Source organism: Gopherus evgoodei, chromosome 4 (genome assembly GCF_007399415.2).
Source record: "Gopherus evgoodei ecotype Sinaloan lineage chromosome 4, rGopEvg1_v1.p, whole genome shotgun sequence".
In the NCBI taxonomy this organism is placed as follows: Eukaryota; Metazoa; Chordata; order Testudines; family Testudinidae; genus Gopherus; species Gopherus evgoodei.
In genome coordinates this window covers 78025698-78039665 of record NC_044325.1, presented here as the reverse complement: position 1 = coordinate 78039665, position 13968 = coordinate 78025698, and the positions used below count along the sequence as shown (strand labels likewise).

At 42.9% G+C, this 13968-nt stretch overlaps 1 protein-coding gene across 4 annotated transcripts in view; it reads left to right on the top strand.

Annotated features, from left to right (window-relative positions):
* Positions 1 to 13968, top strand: part of PRDM11 (PR/SET domain 11) — a 67078-nt gene that overhangs the window by 24350 nt on the left and 28760 nt on the right. For all 4 annotated transcript variants that reach the window (XM_030559977.1, XM_030559979.1, XM_030559978.1 and 1 more), the window contains exon 5: positions 2157 to 2224. In XM_030559977.1, coding sequence (XP_030415837.1) covers positions 2157 to 2224 — 68 coding nt within the window. The remainder of the gene's footprint in view (positions 1 to 2156; positions 2225 to 13968) is intronic.

The following is a 13968-nucleotide window of genomic DNA, read 5'->3' as shown; positions in this document are numbered from 1 at the left end:
CTGTCATCCACCGGGATGTTGACCTGAATTTTATGGGTTAGTTGTTATGGCTCGCCACTGATCGCATATGACCAGAAGATTTATAGGTTCTTGTCCAATTCAGACTACAAGGTCTGAGAACTCAGAGAATTTTATATCAGGAGAAGACTCTCCAGGTGCTTGGCAAAAACACACTGAGGACAATACCAAATTGATAAAAACTTTATTGAGATTAAAAAAAGAATAATAAATGCTATGAAACTTATAAATGCAAAACAGTAGAAGAATTCCAAAACTCCTGGTGGTAACATTGCTATTGTAAGTGCCTTAACTTAACATACTCACACCCTTCCTTGAGGACCCAGTAGTAAGAGGTGAAGGACCAGCCTTACTCCTGGCATGCCTGAGAACACAATGATTGTGGTTTCCCCAATAGTTAAGAATGTCCAGTAGTTACGCTATACTGCACACACTGAGCTGATAGTGTGATAGAAGATAGAAGTCTATAGAATATAGGAGGACAAAGAAAAGAGAGAGCTAGAAGCCTCCTATGATATCCTTACAAGGTATTTTATAGGATCCTGACCCTATGCTATTCAGGCCCAACCTACTATACCCAAATCTTATTTCCGCACCCTAAGAAATTTATCGGTACTCTTATCCTATAGGTTACTGCAGGGGTAGGCAACCTGTGGCACGCGTACCAAAGGCGGCACACAAGCTGATTTTCAGTGGCACTCACGCTGCCAGGGTCCTGGCAAGCGGTCTGGGGGGGCTCTGCATTTTAATTTAATTTTAAATGAAGTGTCTTAAACATTTTAAATACCTTATTTACTTTACATATAACAATAGTTTAGTTATATATTATAGACTTATAGAAAGAGACCTTCTAAAAACATTAAAATGTATTACTGGCACGCGAAACCTTAAATTAGAGTGAATAAATGAAGACTCAGCACACCAATTCTGAAAAGTTGCCAATAATATGTAGAGAGTAATTGTCATAATCCACTAGCTAGTGGATTATGACAATTACTCTCTACATATTATCTCACTCCAAAACTGCCACCCTAGGCTCTTTTGGCGACTCCCAGGTTTGTGGTATACCCTGTGGTTACCAACCAGTTGCAGACGCCAGATTAACCCGTTCAGGGTTGTGTGTAGTTCCTCCCTTTTGGTTCCCCAAAATTCAGGGACCATTCCTATCCGTGCCAAAGGTTGCCAGCTTTTATGCTGATTTACTCTTCACTGATTATACTTTTAGCTGTTTAGCAGATCTTACTGGATACAGGCCGGTAGGCTTCTTGCATTTCAGCAAAACTTCATCTGTGTATAATTATTAGGAAATTTATATCACATGCCTCAACACATCCTAATTTCATAGGAGTTAATACTGATAAAGAATATATAATATGATATAAAAATGAAATGGATTAATTCAGAAAGAGAAACATATTATTTGATACAGCTGACTGGATTAGTAGGGTATAATAGTTAGCGAAATAATCCTATGGGCTACAGGGAGCAGTTCCACTACCACACACAGTCTTCAGCATTAAAAACCATCCTGCTATTATCCCAATCCCACAGCCCTTTTCAGCCGTAAAGAAACCACTAGGTGGATTTGAGGTTGTGGATATGAAACGTTTGAGAACTGCTTGTGAGTGGTTAAAGCACAGAACTGGGAACCAGGACTTCCAAGTTCTGCTCACAGCTCTGCTGTTGATATGCTTCGTGACCTTGACCCAAGGTCCTTATCTCTGTGCCTCAGTGTAGCCATCTGCAAAGTGAGGATATGTCTCAGTTCTGAGGGAGAAGAGAAAGAGGGGAATTCAGTCTCTAGTATCTTAGCTGAGGCTGTCAACAATGCACAAAATAGTGCCAGCTGAAGTGATAGGTTTGTGATGTGGATATTTGTACACTGGGCAATGGACTGATACCACCAAGCTCATTTCACAGAGGGGACTGCAAACACATATCCAGTGGGAGCAAGCTAGACACTGTACTGGTCCAGGCTAGGTTTGAAACCATGACCTAGGGGTAAAATGTTTTATATCCCAGGATGCCCTGACCAGGGGCTAGAATGGAAATATGATCTAGAGGTGAAGAGTTCTGTATTCCCTGATTCCCTCTGAGCCAGCCAGTCTTCCTGTTACTTTTATTTTATTATTCTACAGATTGTTGATAAGAACAACCGCTACAAATCTATAGATGGGACAGACGAAACCAAAGCAAATTGGATGAGGTGAGTCCGACTCTCTTCTGACTACCCTGGAAGGGGCTTATGATCCAGAGAAAAGGCAGGATGCCCTTCTCATCCTTCTGTGTGACAGTTGCAAAGGGGCCCTTTTTTACAGGGTTCAACTCTTGTGTTCTTCCATTATGTGCTCTTGTGAGAGTCCTCTGCGGTCAAATTGAATGGTCAGATCTAACAGAGAGGTGTGTGCAGAGAATGGCTGTTCCTTGTGATGAGCAAGCACAGTAAAAATAGTGAACAGATATACGCTCCCCCCCTTTTTACAAACATTAACAAGTCTCACTCTTGTTTTCTATGTTTCCTCCACCTCATTTTACTTTCCAGTGTTTGCAAATAATCTTGCAGAAAATATTCCATGTTGATTTTATCCTTTCCCATTTTCCAGACATTGAGAGAGAGAGAGAGAGAGAGAGAAAGAGAGACTTTTTCCTTATGTTTCTAATAGAGCAAAATCTGGTATGGCGCTCTTCTGTTTGTTTTCTTGTTTGTGTCATTAGTCTGATTGTTTATATAGGTACAGCACTTGTTATTGAACTCTACTGGCTGAGTGGCTTCATAGCATCAGAACACAGAGCAGTGTAGATACTGGACAAAAAGTGGATCTGGTTCTTGAATGGAACAGTAAGAAATGAAGATGTTTAGCATTTATACAGCACTCTTTAGTTTCAGAGTTCTTTACAAGTATTGATGTACTCTTTGCAGCCCCTTTGACGTTATAAGCAGGTAGCATTTACCTTGCATAAATGGGGAAGCACCTCCAAAGAGGTGAAGTGACTTGCCCAAGGCCACAGATGTATCAGTAGCAGAGTTAACAGAGGGCATGAGAACTTGTGGGTTTCTTGCTACTTCTGTGTTCTTACAAATCAATAACACTGCCTTCAGTGGTGGATTTTTGAAGAGCTAGATAGCTGGCGTCAGGAAAGCATTCCAGACAAGAACAAAATAACTTTGGGGTTAATTGGATTGTTGGCCCAAATGAACAGTTCCCTTATTAGCTTCACCAAGGAAAGAGGCATAGTGTGGAACATGTGTGGAGACACTACAAAGGCGGCCATATTCTGGTACTGCGCTTCCTTTTTGTCTGCTTGCATGAAGGGTGTCCTGACACTTGTATCCAGGATGTTCAGCCAATGAGACAAGAAAGGTTGGAGTTCTTAATACTATCATGTGGTCTTCTGTGTGTGAGAAACCTTTATTCCAGTAGGACTGGTCTCTAGTCTGGAGTTATGGAATTTATGGAAAAGAGAAGGGGTGGGAGGAGGAATGGATGGATATTTGGATGTAGCCCTTACAGCATAGATTTCAGAGATCAGAAGCCATAGTTGAGATTTTCATGGTCAGAAGCCATGCAGAGATTTTTTCTGCTATTGTTACCTCTTCTCGTAACCCAATCAGGGGAAAAAGTGGGAATAGAGAAAACATGGTCCCATGAAATGAGAATCTTATAATAATATCTTCCTGGATTTGACTTGTATGGCCCTGCCAGTACCAATTTCATATTGGCCCTATGCAGGACCAGTTACCAGTACAGCACCATAGGACTGAATGATCTCACAGGAACCTTTTCATAAACCAGCATTTGCCTTGGTTATGTCCTTATGGAATGACCAAACCGTTCTGCTCAGCCTGGTAGAGTGAGTAGACTATAAAAGGTTGGATGGAGAGAAACGGGACAACAGTGGAGATAAGGTTCAAGAGGGTCACCAGACTCCTTTAAGGGTTGTTTATCGGGAGACCCCAGACAGGTCATGCAGAAACTGAACTCCATGGAATGAAATATTTCTGATCCATCCACATACAGCCTGGAAATGTGCTTCCCAAAGTGTGGGGACTATGACTGGATTCATGCTAACAAACATGTTACTAGAAAGGATTGATGGGGAACATATTTGTGAATTCAGAAACTTTCAGATTGGGTAGGTATTCAGGGTCCTGCCTTAGCATCTTACCCCTCCTGGATATTATCCTCAAAAGCTATACTGCTAGGACTGCTGTACAGCACCTGAAAAAAGAGTAGCTGTCTCCTTGCCGTTGCAAAGCATTCTCTTTGGGAACAGAGTGGGTCTGCTCACTCGTATGGGGTCGTACAGGGACAGCAGCCTGAGCTGATTCACTTTGTATTGTGTTATGTGTCATTTTATGTGTGTTTGACCCACCAAATCTGGTCATCTTTATATTCCTAATGATGGAATTTGGCACCTTCCAGTTCTTACTCTTTGAGGAATCCAGATCCTCTTTAACTAGGGCAGTGGATAGGAGGAAGGGAAGAACACAAGACAGGGCAAGTGACAAGCAGCTGTCAGATGACACATATAGTGTTGTATTTTTCCTTCTCGTTGTGCTTTGTCTCTGAGAAGCTGTTGGAGCTGGCTGCATGTTGAGATGGCCACTGATCCAAGAACCAGTCACTGTAACAGTCTTCTCTTCGCATGAAGGGTTGTTGTCTCTAGTATTGAGTGGAACGTAGTGGTTTTGTTTGTAGGGATTTGTGTGAGCGAGTTCCTCAGTCTCACTTCACATAGGGACTCGCTTTGAACAAATGCCCTGACTCAAGTCAAACCTCAGTCAAAATCGCTATGTTGCCTCCAGCTTTAATAAAGACAACATGAATCTACCCCGATCCCAAATCTTACAATGGCTCGCACAAAACCGAGAACCAGCCCCATTGTATTGAGTTACTTTTGGGATGTGAAGGAGACACTTCATACAGCTCTTGGTGACTCTTTGTCATAAGGGATGAGGCAGGGGATACGTCTGGAAAAGGGAACTACCTTTGAAATAGGGCAGGGAGCCCTCAGGACACCCTTCTGGGTGACTCACCATTGTCCTCACTGGAAGATGGTGAAGGGAAGATCTGGAGCTGTGGCAGTGTCTAAGGGGATTAGCCAAGTGTAGTGTCTCATATGTAAGAGTCCTAGAATTCCTGTGGCAGGTTACAGTTTCCAAGCTGTTGCTGGAAGAGAGCACTTGAATTCTCAAAAACATATTACTAGTCCAAATTCCCAACCTTGAGATAGGAAAGTCTTAATTTCCCTCACCATGTGCACATATGTGCATGGAAATGTCTCTGTGTTTGCTTTTTTAAGGTTTGCATTGTTGGTGCAACTCCTTGGGAACATTTTCCTACCAGGTTTATGATGGCTGCATATGCACACGGTTGGGATGGGTTTGTAATAGCACTGTCTTACTTTCTTTAGCCCTTTGGGCATGGCCGGGGATGGATACCTGGCTTCAGTGCCCATGCTCATTTAATTTAGTTGGGTGGCATACATCCATTTCTGTTAGCTGTCTGCGTGTGGGTCCTGAGTGCTCCTATGGGTTCTCCTGTTTCAGTGAACTGCTGTGAAGGAGTAAAAAGTAATGTATAGCAGTATCACTCTGAAACTCTGATGGAGTCACGAGCTCCCTGCAAACAGCACTCTGAGGCCATTGTGCATTTGCTCCTCAGAAGCAGTGTAGAGTGTAAGGTGGCTTTGTGTTCAGAACAGTTCTGTATATCACACATTAGCAAGTCTCAAATATTCCTTTGCAACTGAAAGTGAAGCTTGTACAGCTTTAAGCTGTCTCTGGGGACCTGCCCCTTCTGAGCTGAGGAGTGAATTCAAAACTATGGATGGGCTGTTATGGCTCCTGTGGGAAGGCCCTGGCAACATCGCACATTTCATTCTGTGTGGGCCACAACACTTGAAAGTTAAAAGCTTCTCCTTCCATTCACACAATAGGTGCCAAAACTAGAGGCCTGAAGAATCTCTAAAGGGCAAAACACTAGGTTTTAAAACCAACCCAAAACTCATCCCAGGCTCCTGGTAACTATCACTACACCGCGCGAGTCTATCACAAGCCTGTGCAAACCATGGCTGCTGGGAACCTGACACTTGTTGGCAAACTGAAAGGAAAATTCCACTTTGATGCACGGACTCAGAAGGAAAAATTGGTATGAGCCCCTAGGACCTGAAACTGCCACATCTCACTTTAGCTTGTGACTAAGTGCGTCTGTGCAATTCCCTGTACGGCATTAGCTGCAATGGCAAATTTGGAACCCATAATTCACCTCCGGTGCAGCTCCAACAATGATAAACGTTGTGGAAGCAGTAAATGTAGACAGGGGTCAGTCTTGTTAACACTGTCAGCTTACCTTGCTCAGAGCAACTCCCAAGCAAGTTCTCTGTTAAAATCTCACCTGCTTTCTCGTTATAGAAGGATTATCATACTGTTACCCCTTTTGACCAGAACAGTTAGCCAGTACTGGAAATCTTGCCAGTTGTTTCAATTAGAAGGAGAAATTGATGATGTTATCAGGTATCTGTTTGATACAATTCTGCTTATTTACAAAGAATGTGCATAAAGTCCAGTTTCCCTGAACACAGTAGGAATCATACAGGAGACAATTTCCTTGCAAATATTCCAATCCTCCTTTCCCAGCCAGCATTCTGCCCCCAAAGCGCTTTCTTAGCTTTCTCTTGGGGTCACGCTACATTGCTGCTCTGGCTGTCGGCTTTCTGCTGCCTTCTCTGAGTGCTTCTGAGGTGTTTCTGGAATCATCTGTGCACAGGCAGCTGTATACACACACACACAACTCCACCAGAGCAATACGCCACCCTCGGTATTTGCATTCAGCCTCCAGTAAAACCCCTCAGCCCACATAGCCCAGCTCCTGACCAGCCTTTTATGTGGCCTGTGTTTTGGGCAGTGGCTCCTATTGTTTCAGATATCTGTTTCATAAAGGAGCTTAACTGCTTCTTACCTTGATCCTGAACAAGAGCCACTGTTGTGCCTTCAGTGAAGTTTCACTCCTCCCTCAACATAACAGTACGAAGGAAAACAAACAAATACACCTGAAAAGAGTCCACTTATTTTTCCATAAGTTTTTATCATAGTTTACATTTGTCTAGTTCCTTTCATGCCAATGTGTCCCAAAGCTCTCAACACTGGGAGGCAGCCCCCTGCTGATAACTAGTGCAGATTACAAAAATGGGACATATTACTACCCCTTAAAACGTATCTTGGGATCTTTAGTGTCCATGCAGCGCAGACAGGACCTTTTGTTTAAGATCTCCTTCAACTAAAACTCCCTCCCACCCAACTGCATGATATTAACTATAACTTCTGGTTGAACATGTAGTGACACCATGCAGTAACAATATAATTAGACATTTTAATGTGTGGTGCCAGATTAGATTAGATTAAACTGATTTTTAAAGACAAGTTAGATTTTTTTTCATTTCCCCCCTGCCACCACGGTGCTACTATGATACAGAGTTAAGGTGGTTTGGATGCTCTAACTGGATATTTCCATACTTAACATGTTTGGATTTCTTTTAATTTTTAGCATATGTCTGAATTTCTTGGGTTTGTAATTGTTGATTTTGGGTTAGTTTCGTCATCACTGATTTGTTTTTACCTTAAATTACAGATCTATACTTTCAAACTTTACTCCATCTTGATGTAGATTTTGTGTGAGAATTTCCTTTTTTAAATGATCAGAAACTTCATACATCAGTGCTAAACAGGAAATCCAAAGAGAACATTATCATATATATTTAATGATTGGAAGATGTGTAGTATCATCCTTAAATCATACCTATTTGAAATTTTGGGGCCAGAGTCACCTATATGTTCTGACTGCTTTACTCTGCTCTGGAATAACACAAAGCACCCTGAACATACTGGTTAGGTCAGCTGGGTTTACAGGTGCTTTGCGTTCTCAGTACACACCTGTTTCCCCTGCCCCTCCAGTCTTCCATTTTCTTGCACCCACGAGGGCCAGATTAACTCATCACTGGGTCCTACGTAAATATACACTTCTGGGCCCCTCTCTGCACATGAATAGCAAACAGCTATAAAGTACACTTGCCATGGCTGGGCTGGCTATGTTGTGGATCTGCTAGAGCCTCTTTTCAGTGTTGCTGCTCACTATGGCAGAGGGGCAGCCGGGCCAAACTTGGATGAGTGGTGTAGTGACCCAGCACTGCTCAGTGTACTGTATGGCTGTTTGGTGGAATTCTCTGAAGAATAGTATTCATTAACTACACCGAAGAAGAAACTTTCACTTAAGATAATAAGTAAAAAAAAATTACCATTAATCAGTTCTTAAATTTAAAAAGAGCATTCATATGGTAGCCTGTAGATAAGATTCCAGTGAGTTTTAACTTTAAGGGAAATTGAGTCTGCATTGTGTTCCCTTATTGAAATCATTTAGAACACACAAGTAAGGTCTGACACAGCATACTAAGGTTTTTTTTAAAAGGTCTCATTTTTAAGTTGTTAATTCATAAGCTAATTAGTGGACTTTGAGTAGTGAATGAATTTTGTGAGAATTTACAGTGTATTGGTGAGGCTATGTTGAAATGTTCATACATAACAAAGGCTTTGAATCCCTGCTTTGAACTCAACTCAGCATTAATTGTGGAGCTCAAACTAGCCCCTCCATAAGAGTCCCAGTTTCAAGCTTGAAAGTTACCTTTTAAAAAACAAAATGGCCTCCCTTTTCTGTCTCAACTGAGAAATATTGAAAGCTTGTTGTGGGTGTGGGCGGAATTGGTCCCCACCAACTCCCTCTTGCTGGAGATGAGCCCCAGTGCAGCACTGGCCATGTGGTTGGATGTGGGGGGTGTGGTACTTGGCGCTGATTTCTTTTTACCCAATTGTGCTTTGTGGGATGTTCAACCCAAGGAATATGACTGAACGAAAGAGGAAGCCCAAGTTTTCCAAGGAAGAGCTGGACATTCTGGTCACTGAGGTGACCCGGAACGAAGCCATGCTGTTTGGGAGGGAGACAATGCGTCTATCCCATGCTGACAGGGACAAGATCTGGGAAGGCATAGCCAGGAAAATCACATCAGTCAGCCAGGTCCCCAGGTCTGTAAAAGACATTAAGCACAGATGGGACGACATGAAGAGAAGGACCAAAGACAAACTGGCATTCATGCAGAGGTCGCTCTCCAGCCCTGGCAGCACAGGGCGGCCCTCGGCCATCGTCCTGACCGCCCACGAGAGAGCCATCGAGTCGACGCTGCATTCGTCACACCAGATGCACGGCTTCCGGAGAGCGGATCTGGACGTGGTTGACAGCCCATCAACGAGCTGTAAGTATCTCTACATTAACCTCTGTTTTATGCTCACCTATCTCAGTTTTGACACAACAGTGTCATTTGTGTATGATACGAGGTATTGTGTTGCTTTCCTGCTCACTGTGGTGTTGGTCACAAATAGGTCTCTGTTGATCATGATGAAGTGAGATGGAAGTGAGTTTCCCCCATCCCAAATTAAAATTTTATTCTGCATCCACTTCTCCCAGCCTTTTGCCCTATTGTCTCTCTCCCCCCCCCCCCCCCCCCGATTGGACAGTAATAAGATTCTGCCTTTTTAAGGAGTGGACAGCAGCTATCAAAGCCTTAACCAAGCCAGCCAGGTATAGGGAACTAAATGCAACTACTTCCAGTCAGTGGAAAGGCAGTTATGAAGGAAGGACTAGGGAGGGTTACCAAACATGCATCACAGTAGGGAGGAGATTTGTACCAAATCTCATTACTATTGGATCTGCTGCACTGTAACTAGCTTCAACAAGGTCCTCTTTTTATGGTGACCGCTGACTCTTGTGCTCAGGCCATTGTGGGCTTCTTATCTAGTGGTTTGAGTGTTCAGTGTAAGTAATATCAATAGAAAGGGCATGTTGATGATGATTTTTTTTCTTTCCTGAAACACAAATTTAACTCTGCTTTTTAGTTACATTTCTTATAATGAAACTTACTAACCCCTTCCAGCTCTGTAGGCCTAAGCTCCTTTCTATTCTGTGTTGGGTTGGTTTGTTTTTTTGCCTTTACTTATGAATTTTTCTGTGTGGATGTGGAACTTGCTTTGCTGTATAAGCCTTTGGAGAGATGAAGTAGAGAAGGAGGGATATCTGTTATTCTGGAAGATAGACTAAGTATAGTTTCACTCTTGGTCTTCTCCCACCTGTTGTGTTTCTTCCCTTAGTACTCTACCAGTTAATGTTGTTAATAGAAATGCAAGGACAGAATTCTACTAGCACTAGCAAAGTTGGGCTCAGTTAGGGTATGTCTATACTACAGAGAAAAACCCATGATGCTGTGTCTCAGAACCTGGGTCTAGTGACTCGGGCTCACAAGCCTCAGGCTGTGGGGCTAAAAATATCAGTGTAGACATTTCTGCTTGGGCTGGAGCTTGGGCTCTGAAACCCTGTGAGGGGGGATGATCTCTTTTTTTTTTTTTTTTTTTTGGCAAGATAGACATTCCCTTAGATAACTCCTTGCGCCTACCTTTGGAAATAAGTAATTTATCTTTCAGAATCAGAAGGGTAATGTGCATATTTATACAGGGTTTCTAGTCTTTATCATCCAGAGATTCACATCTGAATTTATAGCCTTTTTCAAAATAGTTAACTATGTCTGTGTGAAGATATCAGTAAATAGCTAGGAGTATAAGGCATTATCATTATATTTGAGGTACATATGCCCATGAACAGGATTATCACTAGATTGTAATAAAAATCAGTGTCGTTATATTGAAATGGAGTTTTATTTGTGTGGCTTTTTTCCCCGGCATCAGTCTCGCATACCTAGTTAACTTGGGGTCCTGTTGTTTTAAAGCAGCATTACCAAATTACATCCCTTGGCACCAAACCAAAAATATTGCAATGCAAGTCAAATTTGGCAAGGACCAGGTACCATTATATAAAATATAATGTAAACAATAGTACATGACCAGGTGTTTGTCATCAGATATCTGCACATCTCTGGTGAGTTTTGACACTAGCCTGAAGGCCAGCTGTCTTAATTTAACCAGAACATGCAATTTTTTTTTACTTAGCCATGCTTTTGGAGAAGGTAGGTCACCACTACATGTTCAAAATTATTTTACTTTCTGGTAACAAATCCTGACCCATGTGGTTATACTGGATACCCTCTCAGGTTGAATCCCTCCTCAGCTGATTGGGTTCCTTCAGTCTGAATGCCTGAATCACAACATTTCTTGCTCAGGTGCTAATATTTGCTTTACATGGGCAAGCATGTTTAAATTATGCACCAAAAACTGTATCTGGAGGGTTGTCTGTAATGCTAGGATAATGAAGAGAAGGCTTTCCAGCTGCTCTAAGATCTCTTGAAACAAGTCACTGGAGAGAAAGTTTTGCCATAATAATTTGCACTTCTTGTTCTGTTTAAAGATGATGAAGATGAGGAAATGCCAGGCCCCTCGCAGGAGCAACACTTCTCATCGCTGCAGAGGAATGGTGAAGAAGCCAGCCAGCTCTCTGGGCCTTCTCTCCTCCGCACTTCTTCTTCATCTGATCAATCTGAAGCTACCAACCAAAGGCAGGAAGTGCAACACTTGTCCCCACATGCCCAGTCATCCTACAAACCCCCTCACCCACGTACCAGGAGCCCACCCCTTTCTAGCTTCGATCGGCAACTACTCCATTCCCACACCCAGCAGACAGACCTGTTCAGGCAGTTCTGCCAGGAGCTGGTGGCTATCCATAGAGACATGGCGGACAACATGCATGTGATTGGCCAGAGGATGGCTGACCTGACTGGGCAAGTCAGCCAGATGTGCCAGACCCTGACAGAAATCCGTGATGGGGTCCAGGCTTTTCATAGAGTGCAGGACCCTAATGCCACCTTGAGGACCATACTGCAGGCACCCTGCTCAAAGAACCCATCTGAGTCCCCTGCAGAGTCTAACCAAAGCCCCCCAAAGCAGACTGCTCCTGCACGGACCACCAGGTCACAAAAGAGAAAACACCATTTTTAATCTGCGTCATGTTAAATGAAAGAAGGGAGGCCCATCCTGAGCTGTTGTGAATTCACAGGGCCTCCACCTAAGGATCAGTATTACATGGGGAGGAGCAGCTGGCCCCCCTTACCTGTAAAGGAGTATGAGTTATGGCAGCTGAGTAGTAGGCTTGCCCGATAGACTGACAAACAGGTGTCTCAAGCCTTTTAGAACCTGGACTGCGGGGAAGTTAAACCTCAACTCTTTTTGTCATGTAGCTATTTCGAGCCATCATGACCCCCTGTAATTAAGTGCTCTAGAGGCTGAGAGATGCAATTAGATTGATTTCTTTGATCTTGGAGGATGCCTGTGAAACATTGTTAGGGCAGCATATTTGCAAACTTCCTTTAAAAAACAAAACACAAAATATCCCAGCCTCTGTCCTCCCACCATTATCCTGCAAATTGGCATATGTGCCATGCAGATTCTTAACTAAGTGATGCATCATTATAGCTTTAAAGGCTGTAATTGCTCATTAGTTCATCTTGTGCTCTGCAATAATGGGCTTACTGTAATAATTATATGCAGCTTTGGGAATGGAGATATAAAAGCACAAATGCTGAGACGGGGAGAAAGTAGATGCAGGGAGAACCTTCCACCCACTGCAACTTGGAAGAGACTGTCCAAGCACTGTTTGACACAGAGGATGGTTCTCAGTGTCCACTGAGAGTAGGATAAGAAGTAATCCAGTGTAGTTTGCAGCAGAGGAAAATTTAGCTTACATATTAGGAAAAACTTCTTAACTATAAGGATAGCTAAGCACTTGAACAGGCTTCCAGGGGAGATTGTGGAATCCCCATCACTGGAGGTTTTTAAGAAAAGGTTGGATGAACACCTATCTGGGCTGGCCTAGGTATACTTAATCCTTCCTTAGCATGTGAGGATGGACTAGGTGACCACTCTATCCTCCCTACTTTTCTATGATTCCATAAAACCCTCAAAGATGTGGGGTTGCACTTACCCAGAACCCTGCAGTATTGCGCACACTTGCACTGCAGGGTCTAATCCATCTATTTCCTTGAGTGTATCTGAGGCTCTGTCTGCACGTCACAGTCAGGGTTAAACATGGCTAGTTTTTTGTAATATGATTGTGGCCAAACAGGGTTGTACTATGTTTTTTTCTGACATGTTATAACCTCTGTTGTTTTTGTACACCAAAAAATGTGCTAGGTACTCTACAGAAACAAGTAAAGACATGGTGCCTGATTCTGATCTCATGTACACTAGTTTTACATCAGTGTAATTCTATTGACTTCAGTGGAGTTATTTAACTGGGGTATCTTAGGGCAGAATTTGAGGCATGGTCTTTGCCCTGAAGAGCTTACAGTCTAAATTTCCTAATAGATATCTAAGCTAAAACCTCAAACACTTTGTTTCTGTCCAAACAAGAGAGAACTATATTTCAGCATTTTAATCTTTGTTGTTGTCATAGGCTCCATCTGCCTTTACATGTATAATCTTGGTTTTGAAACTATGTTTTAACACCCTCATCCGACCTGGCTACAGCACACATTGTTGAGTTGAATCTGCACAGCAGTTTTCTCACAGCACCACTGGGTGTTACCCTGGTTTGCACATCCTCATCTGTCATGCCACCTTGAACTGTAGAAAAATCTGCGCCGTTGTTCCTGTGTGCCAAGAGGACATTCACACAGAGCAGCACCAGCAGCTTGTGAGCCTGTGCTCTCTGGGATGTCCTACTTTTCATTGAGCTGGGTAACAGGAGGATTATCCAAACTGGAGACACAAACAGAGTTGGGGGATTCACATCTGTACACAAGTGTTACTACCTGGTTGCACAGAGACAGCACATGTTATCCTAGATCTCTTGAAATGGTGACACAAAGTTAACTGCCCCAGTTACTAACCAAGTACTAACCATGTTGGCTATGTGAACACAAATCCGGTTTAGAGCCAGCCTTGTCACAAGCCAATTGCAA